This window comes from Quercus suber, unplaced genomic scaffold (genome assembly GCF_002906115.3).
Source record: "Quercus suber isolate HL8 unplaced genomic scaffold, Cork oak 2.0 scaffold_752, whole genome shotgun sequence".
In the NCBI taxonomy this organism is placed as follows: Eukaryota; Viridiplantae; Streptophyta; class Magnoliopsida; order Fagales; family Fagaceae; genus Quercus; species Quercus suber.
Window position 1 is genome coordinate 714 of NW_027070188.1, and position 23,280 is coordinate 23,993.

At 34.4% G+C, this 23,280-nt stretch overlaps 1 protein-coding gene across 1 annotated transcript; it reads right to left on the reverse strand.

Annotated features, from left to right (window-relative positions):
* Positions 1 to 4,897: 4,897 nt before the first annotated feature.
* Positions 4,898 to 5,827, reverse strand: LOC112037978 (uncharacterized). Its single transcript, XM_024070787.1, has one exon. The coding sequence runs from the start codon at positions 5,825 to 5,827 to the stop codon at positions 4,898 to 4,900; it is 930 nt and encodes a 309-aa protein (XP_023926555.1).
* Positions 5,828 to 23,280: the final 17,453 nt, after the last annotated feature.

Below are 23,280 nucleotides of genomic sequence, written 5' to 3' on the forward strand. Positions count from 1 at the left end.
TCTAAGCCAAATATAAACACATCCACTGTAGTAAATATAAGGTAAAGATAAAGAAAAGAGAGATGCAAACACACGGACAACACACGATGTGTTATCGAAGAGGAAACCGAAGTCCTCGGCGTAAAACCCCTCCGCCGCCCTCCAAGCGGTGATAAAATCCACTAAAGAATATAGTTGGGATACATGAACAGCAGAAGACCCTCCAAGCCTAATCTACCAAAGTACCTAAGCCCTCCAAGCTTCTTGCTCCAACGAGGTTATGCCGAACCTATTTCTTCTTTAGCTTCCCGGATTCCGCTACTTGACCATAGTATCAACCAATGTATATTGGTTCCTTCCCAAACTGCTTCCCTAAGCACCAAATGAACCTTCTCACAGACATGGGTGTGGTGAGATAAGGGTTTGATAAATAACCTCTCAAGGATATGACAATGGAGAGGAAGAGAGTAGAGGAATTTGTAGAGTCTCTTAAATGAAGATTGGGGATGAGGCAATCTTGTTTTTCTCTAGGGTTTTCTCTCACAAAATTCTCTTTGGAAGCTCTCTCAATATGATGGGTATAAGGGTGTATATATAGTAGGGTGAGAAGGGAATGCAAAACGTCAGTTTTTGCCAAACAGGGCAAATTGGCGACTTGGTCTCGCGGTTTGTCCAAGTTGCGAGTTCAAGTCGCGTCGTAACGGCCTGGCCAGCCTGGGACTTTTGTCCTATAGCGTGACAGCTAGCGCGACCTTTCAGCTTCCCAGTGTGCCTCTTACGTGCCAGCTTTTGGCGGCTTGCCAGTCGCGATCCACCCGCGAGCCCTAGCCGCGAACCTCTGTTTTTCTTGCACATTCTTGAGCTTTTCATCACATCTTCTCACACACTACCCTTACAATTTTTCTACCTAAATACAGGGTTACTAAGTGCTAAATTACAAGCAAATTGGTCACGAAATAAAGCCAATTAGATAATTGATTAAATTTAACCTTACAAATATATATCATGAAACCTTAGGAACAATTAAGTCAATCTCTTGAAGTTTGGAACTACTAAAGAATATTAATATATGGTAAACTATACTACTATTATAAAAAGGCGTTGGGACTTGAGTACTGTTTACTTTGCATGACAAATTGACGCTGCGCTCATATCTTTTCATTCCTTTAGAATCTAATTTTTGTCTTGATTTGTTATTAAAATAGCATGGAGGTTGAAGCGAACATCCTTGAGCAGCCACACATTTGGTAAAGAAAAGGCTACTTTAACAGGATGCTACCCAAAGAAAATGCTATTTTAAGGCTCCGTTTGATTGGAGAGGTAGAAAAGTAGGAGGGTTGAAAATTGTGTGCAGATAAAAAAGTAGAAGGGTAGAAAAGATTTTATTTTCTCTTATTTTTGTTTGGTTGAAAGTAGAAAAGTGGAGAAATAAAAAAAAAAAAATTTAAATAAATTTACTTATATACTATTGTTAAAGAATGACATCAAATTAAAAAAATAACAATCACACAAAAAAGAGCAATCATCCAAAATTTTTTATAAAAATAAAAAACATGTTAAAAAAAAAATCACATCCAGTAAAAATAAAAATAAACTATCACGTCCAAACTCTAAAAATTCAAAAGAAAAAAAAAAAGGCAATGTTAATGCCTGAGAAAAAGAAGAAAAAAAAAAAAAAAGTGACAACCGGCAACGTGGTCTGGTTGGCTGATCCACTTCCTTCGCAGATGATATGGCAGCAGTAAGTACACCGACTTTGCTTCTTGCCTACGCTGTGTGCTATTTATGAAAATTAGTGCCAAGTGTTGTAACAAAATCTAAATATGCTGGCCGTTTGTTTCCTCATAATCATTTATATTTGTTTATCATTTGATGGCCGTAAATTGGAAAAATAGAGGGACAAATCATGATTAAGCTCATAAATTTAGAAATAAATTATTAATGTTTGAGTTTGAGTTTAAGTTGGACTTATTAGAGAGATAGAATTTCACTTTTTGTTAAATTTTGATTAAACAAAAATAATTTTGTTTTAAAAAAAATGATAACAATGAGATCGAGTTTAAGTTGGACTTGTTAAGAAGATAGAGTTTCACTTCTTATTAAGTTTAGACTAAACAAAAATAAAATGATAGTTTTATTTAAATATTGAGTTGACATGAAAAATTATGAGAGTTTCAAAGGATTCGGTTATATATATATATATATATATAGACTAAACAAAAATAAAATGATAATTTTATTTAATTTTATTTAAATGTTATGCTGACGCAAAAAATTGTTAGAATTTCAAAAGCTTTCGGTTATATATATAAATGGGCCAAAGTTTAAAACAATTTTTTTTTTTTAATGAAAATAAAAACTGACATCTATTTCATATACAACAAAATACTACATATAAACATAAGTGCTTTTTAAACATTTGATATTATAAAAATATTGACAAAGTATAACACACAAAGTGACAAAGACAAAGCTCACAAGTTCATATATATATATATTATATATTATTAATATTAGCCACATCACACAAAGTGAGCAAGACAAAAATTTTGATAAAACCAAAACAATCAGACCAAAGACTTGGTCAATTGGTCACAAAAAAGTCACTTATGACTTACCAAAGATTAGTCTTCACAATTAACAATATTTACAAGTGACAAAACAGTGACTACCAAAGACTACTCTCACAAATAACAAATTTATTATTACAATTCAGTACTCACATCTTACTGTCCTGGTCCCACTTTATTTCTTTATAGTTAAAAAAAAAAAATTACAAACACTGAAAGTCTGAAACCGATCCACACAATCACAAAAAGGAAAAAGCCACGAACAATTATACTTTACACAGTAGTCAATACAAAGCCACAAACACAAACTAAGTCTACGGTCCAGACATTGACACAAGCATAGTGAACACACCAGTCCAATAAAAGCCACAACTTACAAATACAGTCAACACACACAGTTACCATAGTCCATAAAAAAACGCAGAGGGCAGACTCGGCATACACAGTAGTCAATACAAAGCCACAAACACAAACTAAGTCTACGGTCCACACATTGACACAAGCATAGTGAACACACCAGTCCAATAAAAGCCACAACTCACAAATACAGTCAACACACACAGTCACCACAGTCCATAAAAAAAACGCAGAGGGCAGACTCGACAGAGGGCAAACGGCTAAGGCATTAGGCAAAGCAATATAACAAAGACAAAAAACAAAAATATGAACTTGAAGAGGAGAGAATTTTCTTAGATTTACCGTGTGTGACTGTGATCAAGGATCTGAGGAGGAGAAGCAGTAGCAACAGTCCGGACTTCGGATCTGATCTGAGGAAAAGAACAGCAGCTGCAGTAGTGATGGTTGGAGGAGGCATTAATGCTTGATGAGGTTGAGTGGAGCCGTAGAGGAAGAGTGAGGTTAGGGTAAAAATTTGAGAATTGTAATTTAGGTTTTCAGATTTCAGTCCTTTTTTTTTTTTTTTTGTCGATTTTTTTGTATAAGAGTTTGTCAGTGATTTTTTCAGATTGGTTCGTATACCAGTTTTTTTTTTTTTTCTGGTCAATTTTTTTTGGGTAACTAAACTTATTAGCAATGAGATAAATACTTTTTGTTAAATAGAAAATTATAGATAATGCTGAATTTATATATATAACCGAAAGCTTTTGNGGCAACTGCCCCCCTGGCCTTCCTCCCAACCCCCTTTAGTATAGGATTTCTGGATTACTTTGCCCCCACACCAAGAATTTCTGGACAAATTTCAAAGACAACCAATTAACATCAAATTCTAACCCATAATTTCAGTTAACTATGCAAATGATACAAATTTGATAGTTTGATGCCGAAATTAATTCCCCCCAACAAAGAGAAGAGTATACAATATGTTATATATCTTAAAATGAAAACAAAGAGCTGTTTAACAGCGTTCGAGTCACCTGCAAAATTAGAATTGGCTACCACAGTGTTCTGATACAAAGAGTTGCTTAATATGCTTCTATCAAATACCTAAAGTTCAAGTAATTGAGATTTTACATTCTATTGATTTAATATCGTGAATGTTTGTGAGAGTTAGTGCCTTATGAGGTGGCTGGTCATTCTCTGGCAGCACATGCAAGAACTTGCTGTGCTGTCATGAAATGTGCTACACACTTGTACTTTTATCAACAAAGTTATACTAAATATCATACTAGAGAAAAAAGATACAAAGGGATAATACTAAATTGGACACATTGACACTTCTATTTTTTTTTTAATGGGAGATACACAACACTTAATCTTTATACCAATTGAAATTCAATTTTCATCACACTTTTTAAGTTTAAATAAAAATCGTCTACTAAATTGTGTTTAAAATATTTCATAGCTCCAACTCTAAGTAGCGGATCCATACTTTCAAATTATGTCTTATTTTTTCATGACACTAAATCTCTAATGCTTACATCTTTCCACTAATCTTTTTTTCCCCTCAATCTCTTTCTCTTTCATTGTTTCAAATTCTATGTTTTGGTAATGAACTTTGAGGCTTTTTAGCAATGAAGTGTTAAAAATTAATTAAAAATTGAGTGGAAGATCAATAGATGAACGGTTGTGTTTCCAAAGTTCCCTATAATTTTGCCCCCCCTGAATTAAAATCTTGGCTCCGCCACTGGTCTTGGCCAAATAATTGTTTCAATAGAAAATGTGTGTGGAAGATGAAGCAGAAGAAGTCCTAACTAGTCATCAGAGAGAGAATCCACACTGCAAGACAGATGTGGAAAATACCAGAATGTGTTAAATTGAGAAGCACTTGGCATACTTCCCAGCATGATCAATTGAGACATGGAATCTCTAGCATCCAAGAAATGTGATGTGTAAAGGCCAGATCCAGATCCAATTTCGTATATGTAACCAGAAGATGGGCCACCTGTCAATTAAGCTATGCTGAAAAATCGTGAGCTTTGTGAAAAATCAAAAAACAATGCTTGATCTCCGAAGTTCTGCATCTTCACCCATTTCATTGTTGAAAAATTTAACTCATAAACTTTATGGTTTCTGCATGAAATTGCATAAATCATCAGGTGCTGTTCACCAGAAACCAGAAACCGCCAGATTCCACGTTTCAACTTTGCATTGCGATTTATTTTCAGCAGGGTCACATAAGGATGAGAATTCAGATTTAGTACCCCAATTTTAGCATGGGTAGTTGTAACATATATCTTTCCCTTAAAGACAACTCCATCAATAATTTTCCAGTGATTGTTTTCTTGACTATCATCAAATTTGCCACTATAATCATATACGGTCCAATTGATATCTGTGGATCTACAGAACTGTAAATATGGGCACCATGTGGAAAAAGCTAAGAGTACATACTGTGGCAAAGGCATAGCTAAAGAAACTAGGATGACACGACAAAATTGTTTGGGAGGTCTAGGGAAATAGAGTTCATGTCCTGTAAAAGGATTCAGAAGCCAAATTTGGGAATCTGCTGTACCATACTTGTCCTCAAAGTACCCACAAGTGATCCCAGAACATGATTTACCAGTAACACTGGGAAATATTTTCTTGTACAACCTTTGATCAAATAAGCTATAGAAGTAAGCTATCCTAGCATTCTTCGATAAGAAGAGAGCAAGTGGAGGTTGGGATGCCATAAACTCTTTCCTGTATTCTGCAACAAATGACCTCCATGTACTACAGACACACCCAAACGTAAGATACTCTATAGCACTTAGCGGCTTCGTAATCAGATCAAGTAAAGCGCCAGGGAGCTCCGACCATGGCCTCCAATTATTATTGTCAGCCATATTTTTCTTCTCACCTAGAGGCCCCTGGAGATTTATGTCACTGATGCCTACCATGCCTACCTACCCACGAAAAGAAAATATAGATCAGATCCGATCTATGATACTAAACAAACATCTAACAATACTACATTCATAATATGCCAACTAGTTTGAGCGTTTAGGTATGTAAATGACTTAATGTATATAAGCCATTGCTCATTTACAAAATACTAGAATAACAATATGCATTACAATGCGCAAATCTATGTCACAATAAAGAGTGGATCCTTGGCCATTGCCACGTCAACACTATGGTCCACTCACCTGTCAATTAAGAACATAAATAATTATATATACAATATAGGAAAGTTGAGGGCGCAGCCAGTAGGCATAATCATCTTTGCTTCTTTAATGGCTACACTTGGTATGTTGCAGTGCCCTCACCTGCCTTAGATTTCCATTGATGCTTAATATATAATGATGTCGCAGAAGCCTGAAAAAGAGCACACACGATGCTCTCTTGATGAAACAGAAACTAAACTGTTAGTCTCTGGTAGTAAACCTCGAATCCACGAGGGGTTTCCCTGAATCCACAAGGAGATAAAACTAGAATCCACCAGAAAAGAAAATTGACAAAATGTCTGTGTTTATTGATAATAGTCTGTCTTGCCTCTGACGGCTACAAAACATATAAATACTGAGCAAAAACGTTTAAAACCCTAATTCGCACTAATTAAGCGATTATGTGACAAAATTACCGAATTTTACCAAAAATGGCAAAATTGAGTTAAACGCAGAATCATAAACTACTGACCTTAAGGGTCGTCCAAAACAGACGAGACCTTATTCTGACTTTTAAACTAAAAGTTATTAAGGAAAAACAAATATTACTATAAATAGCAAAAACATTGTTTTCGGTGCCTTAACGAAGGAATTTGCCTAAAATTTGGCGACGTTCATGTTTCATGAATCTGGATCAGAACACCGTTTCTCTTCAACATGCCAAATTTCATGCAATTCCGACACTATTACCTCTGATGGCCCCTACTGCCACCCCCCTTTAATCTTGCATTGTGACTTCCTGCGCCTTTGCTGCTCCAAGAAAGCATGTGCTATCTGTTCTACGTCATATAAGAACTAGATCATAATATATATAAATGATAAAAATATGTTTACGAATACTCCTAATTAGTGAAATATTGCATACAAACTAAAAGAAAAAAAAAACATGGAACTATATATTTTTTGTATTCTTCTAATTATTGTTTCTAGAATATAGTTGGACCCCCCCTCGCCCCCCCTTGGCTCCGCCCCTGGCCAAGACTTCGAGTTGTTATATATATATATATTTTGTTTCTCTTCATGTTCTTTATTTATGACTTTGAAAGTTTGAACCTTTTGATGGTTTACAATAATTGAAGAGAATTATCTGCAATGAGTGTAGCTGGAGTTTCCTGCTGGCTGCTACCCACTTTTGAATCTCTTAAACCTGCACATACTACACAATTTCTTTTGTGAGAGGAAAATCTAACAAATGGTTAATCTCTTCTCTCAGCAAAATTTTTTCCTCTCATATTTTTTTTTAATAGGTAATTATCATTGTCACTTCTACTACTATTGTTATTGGTACTGGTTTGACTATTAGTTTTCTAATAAAATTAATGAAGTTTGAACAAGAATCTGCCAATCCATCAAAGAGCTTCTTGTTGTTGTTGCTTTTTTAAATTTTAATTTATAATAATTTGATAGTTACAATGATAGAGGAGAGATTTGAACTTGGGACATTAGAAGGCGTCAATTGAGATATAAGACTATTGAAAATTAAGCATAAAATGTGAACTAAACACCAAAATGTGTGGGAATTTTTAATTTCAAGAACAAATAGATTGTTGTAAAACTAATCAAAATTTTTTATTTTTATTTTCCCTCTAATTTATGAGAATTTGATGTAATAATTTTAATACTAGATGCATGAAAAATTTGACTATTTTTTTTTTGGTTAAGTGAAAAATGAAAATAGTAGATAAAACTTATAAGTGTTAATCTCAAACTCTTCTTAAAATGGTGTGATTATTTTCTAAAAAAGTATAGTTAATACAATATATTAGATTTTCTAAATTAAGTTATATATATTTGTTATTTGACAGTATTTAAAATTTTGTAGGTTTTTTGTTTTTAAAGAAAACATAATGCATTATACATTCAATTATTATATAAAACAAGATATTTTATAAATAATGTAATATATTGTTAGAATTTTTTTTAGTACTCTTTACAAATGGTTTATCCTTTATAAATCTTGAATGTCGACCTAAGTAAATACATCACTTATAGCCCCCCAAAAAAATTCAAGACTTTAATAACATAAGAAAATGTAATTTTATCAAGAACCTACCAATATAATGCTAAGAATGTGACATAGTTGTCAATGAAGCAGCCCCTCTTTCAACACAAACCTCTTCTCTTAAAGCGTCACCAAAATGAATCAGACCAAATGGACTGGTATTGGCCAATACTAAAAATACAAACATCCCTAACTCTCTAAATGCAAAATAAAAAATAGTTTGTTTTTTAAAAATAAAAAGAGTTTTTACTATATATATATTATGAATATATGGTTTAAATTATCCTAAAACAAATGAGTTATGTTGGTAAAATAGAGAATATTAAAAGATTAAAAAAAAAAAAAAGAAGAGAAACTACTACTTTAAATGAGTGTTTGTATATATATATATATATATATATTTAAATGAAGGTGCTATTAAATATAATTTCGACATAATTAAAAAAATATATTGATAAATAGAGGGGGAGGGGGAGAATTTGAAAAAACCAGGTCCCCCTCCCTACGTCCTCTAATGGTTTAAGAAGAAACTAGGTAATGATACGCAACTCTTGGATGTCACAAATATACTTGATGTATAAGTAATATATCACAAAATTAGAATTTTACCGACTATGTCATTGGTCAAAACTAAACTAATAAGAAATTTTATCAGTTGAGTTAATTGAAAAATTTCAGATTATATCATTGATCAAAACTAAATTAATAAGAAATTTGATCTTTTGAGCTAATTGGAATTCCCAAATCATGTCATTGGTCAAAACTAAACCAATAAGAAATTTTATCAATTTTATCCTTTAAGCTAATTGGAGTTTCCCAAACCACATCACTGGTCAAAACTAAATTAATAAGAAATATTATCAATTAAGCTAAATGAAATTTCTCAAACCATGTCACTAGTCAAAACTAAACTAATAAGAAATTTTATCCGTTGAACTAACGGAATTCTCCAAACTATGTAAATTTTTTTAATCAACACAACTGACTATTTAATAATTACAGTATCTGGATATAGGCATATAACATCTACTTTACAAGTCTATGGAGTGAATCAAAAGCAAAAATTTCTCTCCACTTAGCAATTATATCGTTGGACTTGGTGGAGTGAGATATCCTATTCCTGCCTAAAGTTTCTCTTCTCATTGCAATGTATTCATGTACTTCCATCACCTAAAAGCCTTCCCAATTGCACTGCTAAATCCACCCACGAAGCCACCCTTTTAAAGCAAAACCTTAAGGTGTTTTACTTTTCCAAATTTATATATAATATTTCAATATTTTTAATATCAGTTTATTTTTTTTTAATGGAAAACAAAAGAAAACTAGGAAGAAAAGTTTGAATTATATATTATATTTCTTGTGTGAAGGACTTATCTCAGAGCAGTGGTTGGCTGGTGTTGGAAATAAAGGAAAGATAATACCTGAATTTTTCTTAGAAATTACACAATTTAATATACCAAAAAAGAGGTGGCAGAGATGAGGCATGGACCAAGTCACTGTCTTGAGACAAATTGTGCCGTCTACAGTATATCCGATATAGTTAGACAAATAGTTTTTGCACGTTGCTTTCAGGATACAACAGCCCAACCACCTTTGTTGATTATCCTTGCGAGCCTACATTGCTCGTAGGATATAAGCTTTATATAGTACTTTTTTTTCCTAGAAAATTTTGTAAAAAATAGAATATTTTTGTGAGTAGTAAAAAGCAATAGATAGTAAGTGTATAGGGCAATAAAAAAAATTTTTTGAAAAATTTTCAGCTTTATAATTCAAAAATAATGTGTGTCTTAAACTTTTATTTCTTTCCCCATATATATATATATATATATATAAAGCCAGACTCGTTGCTTGTCCTTAGCCAAAAAATAAAAATGTTGCCAACTTTTAAAACTTTAAATGTTCATAAAAATATTGAAATCAATGTCATGAATAGCTTTCTTTTTATACATATATTATATATAAACCGGTCAAACCTTTTGCCAAAGTGTTCGTTGAGGTGAGGTTAGAGGTAAGTTAGTAGACAAATCAAGTTTGTCTTGTAGTGTCATAACTCATAATGCCATTAAAACAAAATTTACAGCCCTTAATGTGGCCGTGTTTAAGCTGTCAAGTAATGCTTTTCTTTGAAACTTTGACTATACACCATAATTACAACCAAGAATGGAAAGTAATATATAATGCTATAACCCATCAACAGTAAATTATATAAATATATAGTTGTACAATATCTATACTCTCTATCTATAACGTTGCTATTAAATATATTAAAAGAAACGTTTTAAAGCAAAAGTTTATAAAATAAAGTATACTAAAAGTTGACAATATATATTATTAAAATTCACATTAATTTTTAGAGATTTCCTAATTAAAACCATTGACAATAGCTATTCAAATTTTGAATTATATTTGAATTTTCAAAATTTAAGAATCAACGTATTTGACATTAAGGGATAATTGATTCCCTCAATTCAAAAAATGAGTATTAAATTAAATATGATGTTTTTTATAAAAATATCCAACAATCACCCACTTATTTTTATAAAAAATAAATAGGTAAATATATATAAGAACAACTTTCTAGGTTAAGTAGAACATTATGCATAATGGGAGTGCCAATGGCTTGAACCCTCATTTAGTGTTTCAGCAACATTGTTCCAAAGTTAATAGTGATCTAAGTCTTGAACTATAACTTTTTCTATGGATACAAAACATTACATCACACACATAATGTTCCAGTACTCTACTACGAGCTTCTAAGCCAGCACATTACGGCCTTGTGCTTTATCCCAACATCCATGAGCTATTTAGAGAACTAGTCCCATTCTCAAAGGAAGCGGCCTCACTTCCATGCTCACTTAGGTGAGGCTATCAAGGATGTTCTTGTAACTTTAACATCCCACTCATAAGAGCTAAAGTCCACATAAAGAGTTTTTTTTGTTTTTAAATAAAAATTCATCCTATATAACATTAAAAGATACATGCACACACACCATAGGGAGGGACATGAGTATTATTACTCATACATGTATTTAGTGCATGTTAATCAAACTATTTTATGATTAGTTTTTCCCTCTGAACCTAGTTCTTGGGATCTCCAGTCCCTAGGTAGTGTATCCTCATGGGTAGTTTATTCTTCTTTGGGATTAAGTCCCATCCCCCTCAATGCTATCCAGATCTTTTCTCTAGCTAGAGCTTTAGTTAATGGATCCGCAATATTATCATTTGTACTAAAATAATCAACATTTATGGTACCATTGTTTATGTATGATCTCACAGTACCGTGTTTTCTTCTAATAGATCTGGATTTACTATTATAATATTTATTGCGCACTCTACCAATAGTGGCAGTATTATCACAATGAATTAAGACGGGTGAAATAAGTTTCTCCCACATGGAAATTTCAGATAATAAATCTCGTAACCAACCTGCTTCTTCACTATCTGAAGATAAGGCAATTAATTCTGCCTCCATGGTGGATTTAGCAATAATCTGTTGTTTTTTAGATTTCCAACTTATTGCTCCATCACCTATTGTAAATACATAGCCAGTGGTAGATAAAGAATCACCTGATAAGGTGTTCCAACTAGCATCACTATATCCTTCAAGAAAAGCAGGATATCTTTGATAAAGCAAACCATAGTGCGCAGTTCTTTTTAAGTATTTCATTAATTGAGTCATGGCATTCCAATGCTCAAAATTAGATTTGCTAGTAAATCTTGCTAAAACTCCTACGACATAAGCAATATCAGGTCTAGTACAATCAGTAACATATCCAAGACTACCAATAATACTAGCATATTCCTTTTGATTGTAAATATCTATTCATCTTTAGTAGGAAAAAGATGCACACTAGAGTCAAAAGGAATACTTGCAGGCTTACAATCAAAGTAATTATATTTTTTCAAAATTTTTTCTATATAATGAGATTGATCTACAAATATTCCATTTGAAGTTCTAGAAATTTTCATGCGAAGAATCACATTAGCTTCTCCTAAATCTTTCATATCAAAGTTATTTTTAAGAAGCATTTTGGCAGCATTTATAATATCCATATTAGGACGAAAAATTAGAAGATCATCAACATATAAACAAATTATAACGTGAGCATCATCAAAATTTTTATAATATATACATTTGTCACTTTCATTTGTTTTAAAACTATTAGAAAGCAAACATTGATCAAATTTCTCGTGCCACTGTCTAGGTGCTTGTTTCAAACCATATAAAGATTTTAATAATTTACATACCTTGTGCTCATTACCTGGCATTGTAAAACCTTCTGGTGTCCATGTAGATTTCTTCTTCTAAATCTCCATTTAGAAATGCTGTCTTTACATCCATTTTATGTATCATCAAATTATGAATAGCTGCTATTGCAATCAATAATCTAATAGACGTAACTTTAGTAACAGGAGAAAAAGTATAAAAAAAAATCAATATCTTCTTTTTGTTTAAAACCTTTAGCTACAAGCCTTGCTTTGAATTTTTCAATAGATCCATTAGGTTTTAATTTCCTTCTAAGTACCCATTTACACCCAATTATTTTACAACCTGGAGGTAAATCTACAAATTTCCAAGTATTATTAGATATGATAGAATCCATCTCATCATTGATGGCTTCTTTCCAAAAACCTAAATTAGGAGAAGATAAAGCTTCTTCTAAAGAAGTAGGGTCACCTTGTAAATTATACACATAATATTCAGGACCAAAATCCTTTTTAATTCTAGGTCTTTTACTCCTCCTAGGTTCAACTCATATTCATTAACATCTTTTGACTTAGATGTTGAACATTCAAATTTCTCTTGTTGTTCAAAACCCCCACTATTTTTATATTTAAATGGAAATTTATTTTCATGAAAAATTGCATCTCTAGATTCAATTATTGTATTATTATCAATATCATAAAATCTATAAGTTGTGCTATATAAAGAATAACCCAAAAATACACATGTAGAAGCCTTTACCCCAAATTTAGGTCTTTTGGGATCAGGTAGCTTCACATATGCTAAGCAACCCCAAACTTTGAAAAAAATTCAGATTTGGTTTATATTTTTTGCATAATTCAAAAGGAGTAAAAAAAGGCTTTTTATGAGGTACTCTATTCAAAACAAAATTTGCAGTTAAAACGGCTTCACCCCAACAATATTTAGGAGTCCCAGAACTAACAAGCATAGCATTAGTTAAATTTATAAGAGTCCTATTTTTATGTTCAGCTACTCCATTAGAAGATGGAGAATAAGGGACAGTAGTCTCATGAACAACACCAAGAGATTGAATATAATTATTAAGACAAAGAGTATCATATTCTTTTCCTCTATCAATTCTAAACATTTTAACCTTTTTATCAAAAGTATTCTCAACTTCTTTTAAGAAAATTGATAATTTTTCAAAAGCATCACTTTTATTTTTCATAAGATATACATATGAATATTTTGAAAAATCATCTATAAAGGTTATAAAATACCGATTACCTCCACGTGTCAAATGTTCTTCAAATTCACAAATATCACTATGGATAAGCTCTACTAATTCAATATTTCTTTCAATTGATTTATGAGGCTTTTGAGTAATTTTAGTCATGTTACAAATTTCACATTTTTCAAGTTCATTTTCAAGTTTAGGAATTAAACCTAAACCACTCATATTTTTAATATATTTATTATTAATATGACATAATCTACCATGTCAAACATTCACACAAGAAACAATATAAGAAAAACTTGAATTTTCATTCATCTCAACATTAAGTTTAAACATGTCATCACAAGCATAGCCTTTGCCAACAAACATGCCCTTTTTAGAGAGTACATATTGATCAGCCTTAAAGACTTGTTTGAATCCAGCCTTATTCAACAAAAAACTAGAAACTAGATTCTTTCTAATGTCAGGAACATGAAAGACATCTTTGAGAGTGACTTCTCTCCTAGAAGTAAATTTCAGAAGCAGTTCTCCAATATCCACAACTTCAATGGTATGAGAATCACCAAGCATAATTTTCTTTTTCTCATCCAAGATGGTATAGGTCTTGAACCAATTTTTATCATTACAAACATGTCTGGTTGCCCCAAAATCAATCCACCACCCTCCTAAGCCTTCGAGAATATTAATCTTGGTAACCATAGCCACAAGAGGCTCTTCAATGACATTGGCTTGATCCATAGGCCCATGTTTTCGAAAACGACAATTTCTAGCTGAATGTCTAGGCTTTCCACATACAAAACATGCATAGTTTCTATTATTAGTGTGGCTGCCATTATTTGGAGCATGCTTTGGATGGTGTGCTTGGTTCTTTCTTTGATTAGAGTGGGTCTTATGTTGAGGCTAATTTCCATTTGGCCTACGTTTCAAGTTTCTTTTCTTAGGCCTGACATAGTCATTATTTTTTGCATTGGCTTTTGACATGTTTTCATTTGAGGAGATGAAATTTACCTTAGGACCATTTGCTCCATGGAATTCAAAAGCTTTGTCTTGGTTCTTTGCCTCTTCCTCCACTCTCAAACGGGTGATAAGGGATTTAATGGAGAGTTCCTTTTGGTTGTGTCTCAGAACTTTGGCAAACTCCTTCCAAGATTTAGGCAGCTTGTCAATGATGGTTGAAACTTGCATTTGTTCATCTACTCGAATTCCTTCAGATCGAACATCTTGTGAAATCATTCGGAGTTCATAGGATTGTTCCACCACAAACTTGCCTTCAACCATCTGAAACCTGAAAAATCGGCTACATGCATATTTCTTGGATCCGGCTTCCTCCGTATCATATTTTTGATTCAATGCCTTCCATATCTTTTTGGCTGATTTGTAAGCTTAATCATAATAATCATACAAATCATCAGAAAGACAATTAAGTAAATAATTTCTACAGTAAAGATGATCTTTATCCCATTTCTTAACATCTTTTTCATGTTGAGAAAGTTCTTCTTCAGTCAATTGTTCAGATTTCTTTTTCTTTTTCTTTGGTTTTTTCTCAGTTAACACATAAGCCACATTCAAGAGAGTAAGATAAAAAAAAGTCTTTTGTCTCGACCTCTTAAAGTTAACACCACGGAAGCAGAATGACTTATAAGACCACCAGCTCTAGAGGAATTAGACATAACATTACCATTTTCCAGGGATGATTTTGTGTTCTCCATAACGATTTGTCTCAAATTGTTGGAAATAAAGGAGAGATAATACTTGAATTTTCCTTGAAAATTACACAATTTGATATTACCAAAAAAGAGGTGGCAGAGATGAGGCGTGAACCAAGTCATTGTCTTGAGACAAATTGTGTGGTCTACGGTATATCCAATCTATTTAGACAAATAGTTTCTGCACGTTGCCCCCAAGATACAACAACCCAACCACATTTGCTGATTATCCTTGCGAGCCTACACTACTCGTAGGATATAAGCTCTCTATAGTACTTTCTTTTCCTAGAAAATTTTGTAAAAGATAGAATATTTTTGTGAGTAGTAAAAAGCAATAGATGGTAAGTGTTTAAGACAACAAAAAATTGTTTTTAAAAAGTTTTCAGCTTTATAATTCAAAAATAATGTGTGAAACTTTTATTTCTTTCCATATATATAAAGCGAGACCCGTTGCTTGTCCTTAGCCAAAAAATAAAAATGTTTGCCAACTTTTAAAACTTTAAATGTTCATAAAAATATTGAAATCAATGTCATGAATAGCTTTCTTTTTATACATATATTATATATAACCGGTCAAACCTTTTGCCAAAGTGTACGTTGAGGTGAGGTAAGTTAGTAGACAAATCAAGTTTGTCTTGTAGTGTCATAACTCATAATGCCATTAAAACAAAATTTACAGCCCCTAACGTGGCTGTGTTTAAGCTGTCAAATAATGTTTTTCTTTGAAACTTTGACTATACACCATAATTACAACCAAGAATGGAAAGCAATATATAATGCTATAACCCATCAAGAGTAAATTATATAAATATATAGTTGTACAATATTTGATACTTTCTATCTATAACATTGCTATTAAATATATTAAAAGAAACGTTTTAAGGCAAAAGTTTATAAAGGAAAGTATACTAAAAGTTGACAATATATGGTATTAAAATTCATATTAATTTTTAGAGATTTCCTAATTAAAACCATTGATAATAGCTATTCAAATTTTGAATTATATTTGAATTTTCAAAATTTAGGAATCAACGTATCTGACATTAAGGGATAATTGATTTCCTCAATTCACACAAATGAGTATTAAAATAAATATGATATTTTTTTTTATAAAAATATCCAACAGCTGGTGAGTTATGCTTTTGTTGAATTAAAGTTGTCACTCACTTTTCTTCGGTTCCCACAATCTGTCATCATATTTAATATGGGTTTTATGTGGATATTGTAGAATATGTTTGTGTATTTATGTATAGAACATGATTACCATATGTTTGAAGAGATGTAAGAATGAATAAAATCTATGTTGGTCTCTGGTCTTGTTGTGATATTTTTGCAGTTTGTGCCTTAAAAGAAAAATGCAGCTTGACTATAAAGTTTATTAGCATGTTTTAAGTATTTTTATATGTGTGTAATTTTTCACTTCATTGGTTATGTTATTTATGGTTTTTGAAGTAAGTTTAGTCTGATAGAGGTGGTGATATTGTGGTTGACATCTTCTAAGATGAACTTTTGCCCAAGTCTAACATAATATGCTGTTAAATATAAATTTCTTGCAAGCATGTCATGTGGATGGGTTAGAAACAATATCATATGAATATAAATGTGGAAACTTGCCAAAAGCCTTATAGTAGCTTGATTGGCATCTCTCTATACACAAAGTGCTTAGAGGTTCAGCAGGATGGGGTTAGCAACATATTATTGTATTTCTAACTATCGTGTATCCGTGGTTTATTCCATAGGGGTGGCTCCAAAAGGGCCCTATCTTGATGAGGTTCCACGTCATTAAAAAAAATGTAGAACCTTTAGATGTTTTGTTAGTGGTGTATATAGAATCTGATCATTATTTTCTCTTTGTGCGGAAGGTAGCTAGTAGGGGTATCCACGGGTTGGCCAGGTCTGGTTTGTGCCCAACTCGGACTCGACTCGAATGGAGTGGGTGAATAAAAAATTGACCTAAAACCGACTCGGAGATCTGGTCAGATTTTTCAGTTCGGGCCTCGTCAGTTTTGGGTTGATTCAGGTCAGTATCGAGTTTATCACCAGGGGCGAAATCTGGTCGGATCCATCGAGATCGAACAGAAATCTGGCCGGATTCATTGAGATCTGGCCTAGATTTAGTCAGATAACGGCGAGATCTCGCCGGATCTGGTCAGAAAATCATAATACTTCGCCGATAAGGATAAAGGATCGGTTCGGGTCGGGTGTCACGAGTTTGGAAACCAAAAACCGACAACTGACTCGTGAGGGGTCGGGTTAGCTTCGCCGGAACCCGCTTCCGACTGCCGAAGTCATCGGATCGGGTGGTGGCGGGTTACACGCGGGCGGGTTGGCCTAGTTGAGCGGGTCTCCGGGTCATCTAGATAGTCCTAGTAGCTAGGCATGGTGCTATGAGGGGGCAATGACATAAAACTCAGGCGGCCTAGAAGTAAGAAGGAAAAGAAGGTTGACAATAGTAAATTGAGGCCATGGTCGGAGCTCCACAAGGCTTTGCTTTGTCTGATAATAAAGCAACTAGGTGCTATAGACTATATCATGTTTGGCTGTCTGCAGAGGATGGAGGTTACATATTACAACCCACAGGCAAGAGTTTATGGCATCCCAACCTCCACTTCTTGTCTTCTTATCAACGCAAGCTAAGAGAGCTTCTTATTTCTATAGCATCTTTGAGCAAAGGTTGTACAAGCCAAAATTGCCTAACCTTAATGGCAAATCATGTTTTGGGATAACTTGTGGGTACTTGGTCATGGAAGATAATAAAAAAAAGGGCAGATTCTTAAATTTGGCTTCCGAATCCTTTTACAAGACATGAACTCCATTTCCCTAGCAATTCCAATCCTTATTCTCGTGTGATCCTTGCTTCTTTGGCTACGCCTTTGCAGGAGTTTGTAATCATAGCTTTCTGCATATGGTACCCATCTCTATAGTTTTTTAGATTCAAAGATCTCGGGTACATGATTATAGTGACAAATTTAATGGCTGTTGTGGGCCCTCTACGTGCGCGATTGTTGATGGAGCTGTCTTAAAGGGTAAGTTATACGTTTTAACTAGTTATGCTGAAATTGGGGTGCTAAATTTGAATTCTATGCCTTACATAACCCTGCTGGAAGTTTAAACACTGAATATTTGCACCATGGACTGCAGTTATTGGCTTATGATGAACATCTTTTGGTGATTAATGGATTGATGAACGGAATTGGAATTATGAAGGAAGAATGTCAAGTTTATGAGCTTAATTTTATGAAGATGGAATGGATAAGGATTCAGAACTTCACTGATCAAGCATTGTTTCTGGATTTTGATATGGGCTCAAGATTTAGCAACATGACCATATGGAGGTGAAGCCAACATTATTCAAATTGCATATACAATGTTGGTGTGACTTGCAAATGCATCTTAAATTTCTTGGAAGGTAGAGATTGAGGGTCTTTCTGGAACACGCAAGGAAAACGTATGCCACATTTTCCCTTGGGTGTTCCATTTTGGTATTTTCCACATCTGTCTTGCAATTTAGTCATGTAGATTCTCTTTTTTATAACTAGTTAGGATTTCTTTTTGTTCTTCTTCCCTACCTTATTCATTTAAACAATCCTTTGTTTATGGATTTGAAGTGTATATATATTTTGTAGCTAAAGGTTCCTACTGCCCAATTGCGTGGCAATTGTGGAAAGTGCACAACTGCATTTGTGAAATGAAAATCCTATAATGGTTATTGTCATCCTATTAATAAGAGTTGGGAACCATAAAAATTGATTGGAGCACTAACATGTGCAGGGATTTTTAATTTCAGGAGCAATATGATCTTTAGCCAAAAAATGTAACTTAATCTAGATTTATTACATTCCTGCCTTATTTTATTTTATTTTTTTGATAAGACTGTCTTTTTTTGTCTGTCTAGTACTATTTCAATTTTTGCTGTTCCAATGTAACTGGCATATTTTAAAAGACAATCTAATATATCAATGCTTGATAATATATTCAAGTTTTTCTTTTTTTTGAAGTTAAACCATGATATCAATTCATTAAGAGAGATTAAGAGAAAGTACATAATGAGAGATCAAGAGCACTGAAAAACAGGGCTTTCTTCAAACCATATGTTTTCACTGTCTAAGTTTTTTTTTTTTTTGGAGAATGAAATACTTCCTTATATTAAGCAAAAGAGGCTAAATCAGCCTGAACTACATGAAGGATATCTAGTGGTACATTTTCCATCTAGACATTTAAATCGGGCAACATAATTGCCCTTCTTGCCAAAGCGTGGGCGACATTATTTCCTTGTCTACAAACATGAACAAAACGTATACAAGCAAAATAAGTAGCCAACTGTTTTACATCATGAATTATATGACCATGTAAAGCTAGGGACGATTCTGTGTCTATCAACACCCTATGAATGATGTTCGAATCTCCCTCTAACACCGCAGAAGTGATGCCAAGTTCTACTGCGAATTCAGCTGCTCTCCTTGCTGCCAGTGCTTCTACCTGAGTAACAGTTGCTGGCAATGGTATTTACTGAGATAGTGAAGCGATTACTGCACCATTCGAATTGCAAACCACCACTCCCAGTCCGGCTCTACCTTCTTCTGAGAAAATTGCGCCATCGTAGTTTACCTTCATCTCGTCTGTATTTGGTGGCCTCCAACGGACATGGTTTCTGTGTACCAGCTTCGGGATGGATGGTCTGGTACCTTCAAACTTAGCTTTCCTCTCCTTTGATAAGTTGAAAATTTGATTCAAGGGGCACGCTACTTCATTGAAATGGATCTGATTTCGACGGTTCCAAATTGCCCACCCCATAAATGCTAGCAACTTTGTGTCTTTGTTTTCTGATAAGGCAAACTTGAAGATGTCCTTCATAGACTGACCTTCCAATGCCGAGAGCCAGCTCCATTGCGGATTAGACCTCCGACTACCTACACATCAGAACAAAAGAAAATAGAGTGTGAGCCATCCTCAGATCGCACCTTGCAGCTCTCATAGAGAGCGTTTTGAGCAATCTTCCTGCGAAACAAGTTAACTTTTGTTGGGAGAGCTTTCTTGCACGCTCCCCAAACGAAGTTTTTCACTTTGTTTGGGACTTGTAGACCCCAAATCTTCTTCCAAAAAATTGAATCTTCTGCTGTTAATTGGACCGGTTCACTGCCTTTATACAAGAAGTGATATCCCGACTTCACTGAGTATTGACCTGATGGGGTGAACGGCCAAATGAGCTTGTCCTTTTGGCTGAATAAACATAGTGGGATGCATTTGATGACTGCTGCTTTTACTGGTTCAAAGACATGGTCAATAACATCACTTCGCCAACTCTGAGTAGACTTATTAATCAAAACTGCCACAGATGTATTCGCCTGCCCAAAATTCTGAGGAGATGTAACTATGGCCTTACTCTTCAGAGGAAGCCAATTATCACCCCATATCCGTATATGCTGCCCATCACCCACCCTCCAGTGCCCCCTTTAAAATGACCTCACGACCCTTAAGTATGCTCTTCCATGTGTATGAGGTAGAGGCTGACTCCTTTGCTTCAAGAATGGTTCCTGTGGGAAAGAAACAAGCCTTGAAGACCCTATAAAAGAGGGAGTTATCATCATGAAGAAGTCTCCAAGCTAACTTGGCAAGCATAGCCTCATTAAATAAAGTGAGGTCCTTAAACCCCATCCCCACTTGATTTTTATGTCTACACAAATCATCCCATCTTACCCAATGAACTTTCCTCCTCTCTCCCCTTTGACCCCACCAAAACTTTCTCACTATTGCCTCAATTTCATGGCACAAAGTAACCGGAAGCTTGAAACAACTCATTGTGAACGTGGGAATTGCTTGAATCACTAATTTGATAAGAACTTCTCATCCCGCTTAAGACAAGAGTTTGCCTTCCCAACCCTGCAAACTCTTCCATACCCTTTGTTTTATTTTCCCAAAGCTAGCCTGTTTATTTCTTCCCACCATGGCCAATAAAAATACTCTTCATATTGTTTCAACTCCGACACCCCAAGTTCAGCCATAATTTGATTTTGTTGGTCTCGTGGCGTAGATTTACTAAAAAAGAGAGCTATCTTGTCTCTATTCAATCTTTGACCCGAGACCCTCTCATAGGCAGCAAGAATCTCCAACACATTTTGACATTCCTGTATAGTAGCCCTACAAAACAAAAGGCTATCATCTGCAAAGAACGAGTGAGTCAACTTTGGACCACTATGACAAATTGATACACCATTGATATCACCATTGCATGCCGCTTTTTGAATCATTCTATGAAGACCCTCGAAGCATACCAGAAAAAGGTAAGGTGAAAGTGGATCACCTTGGCGAATACCCCTACTTGGCTTAATGTTACCCATGGGCTCTCCATTAATTAGGATGGAGTATGTCACCATAGTGATACTTTCCATAATTAGGGCCACCCACCGCTCATCAAAACCCATTTACAACATAACCTTTTTCAAAAAAGACCATTTCACACTATCATAGGCTTTGCTCATATCAAGCTTGAGAGCCATAAAACCCGACCTCCCTGAATTATGGTTCTTCATATAATGCAAAGTCTCATAAGCCACTAAAATATTATCTGTGATTAAACGGCCTTTAATGAAAGCACTTTGGTGTTCAGAAAAGATATGGGTTAACACTCTCTTCAATCTGTTTGCTACCACTTTTGAGAAGATTTTATACAACACATTGCACAACCTAATTGGTCTAAACTCAGAAGCTAACTCAAGATTTTTAGTTTTAGGAATCAAGCAAATGAAAGTATGATTTAATGGATTAGGCAATGAACCTGAATTTAAGAAATGCAGTATAGTATGGGTAACATCACCTCTAACCAGATGCCAAAAGTTTTGATAGAATAATGGTGGCATTCTGTCGAGTCCTGATGCTTTGAGGGGAGCCATTTGTTTTTAAGCTGCCTCAACCTCCCATTCTTGATACTCACCAGTCAATATCTTATTCATCTCCCTTGTCACAATCTTGGGTATAGAGTTCAGGTTTGCCTAAGTCATTTCCGGATTGGAAGAAGTGAATAAATGTTGGTAGAACTCCACAAAAGTTGCTGCAATTTGCTCCTTATCAGAACACATCTCATTGGCTTGATTCTAGATACTTGTGATACTATTCCTTTGCTTCCTTTGTGTGGCATGACAATGGAAGAAGCGGGTATTACAGTCACCCTCTTTAATGAAGGTAAATCTTGCCCTCTGCCTCCACATTCTTTCTTCTTTGCCCATTAACACGTTAATCTCCTTTTTTAAGTGTAGAATCCGAGAAGAGTCCCCTGTACTCACAGCTTGCTATTCAACCCGAGTTAGCTCTTTCCTTTTTTTTTTTCAAGCTCTCTTTGGACATTATTGAAGTTATCTCTACTCCAGCTGGTTAACTCCTTCTCGCAATTCTCAATTTTCCTAATGACCCTCATGTTCTCGGCCTCATCATAACTAGCTTGCCACACTCCTTCAACTATTTTGCCACACCCTTTGTTCGCTAACCACATTTCTTCGAACCTAAAAATCTTTTTTTTTTCTTCTGCTGAAAGTCCAGGTCTGATAACTCTATCCATAAAAATTTATAATTGGAGGTCGAGCTATCCACATGGTGAACCCGAGAGCTAGGAAATTTGACGAACCATTCTTGCAAAGCTACTGCTCTGTCCAGTCATTCCCAGATTGATGCCCCACTTCGATAGTGTTTACTCCATGTATAAGGGGAGCCTTTGAATCCCAAATCCATCAATTCACATTCATCCAACGCTTCCCTAAAAATCTGCATTTGGGTGTAAGGTCTCAACTGCCCTCTTAACTTTTCCGACTGTTTTGTTATCTCATTAAAATCGCCAGCGCAAAGCCATGGTAAGGAGCTTTGCCTATGTAACTGTTTAAGAAGATCCCATGACTCATGTCTCCTGTATGTTTCTGGTTCACCGTAAAAACTAGTGAATCACCAAGCCTCCTCGGAGCTTTTTTTACTTGTAGCATCAATATGATTCAGTGATGATGACACTACATCAACTTCAGTACCAGATTTCCAAAACAACACCAAACCACCCCTTTTATTTAATCTTTG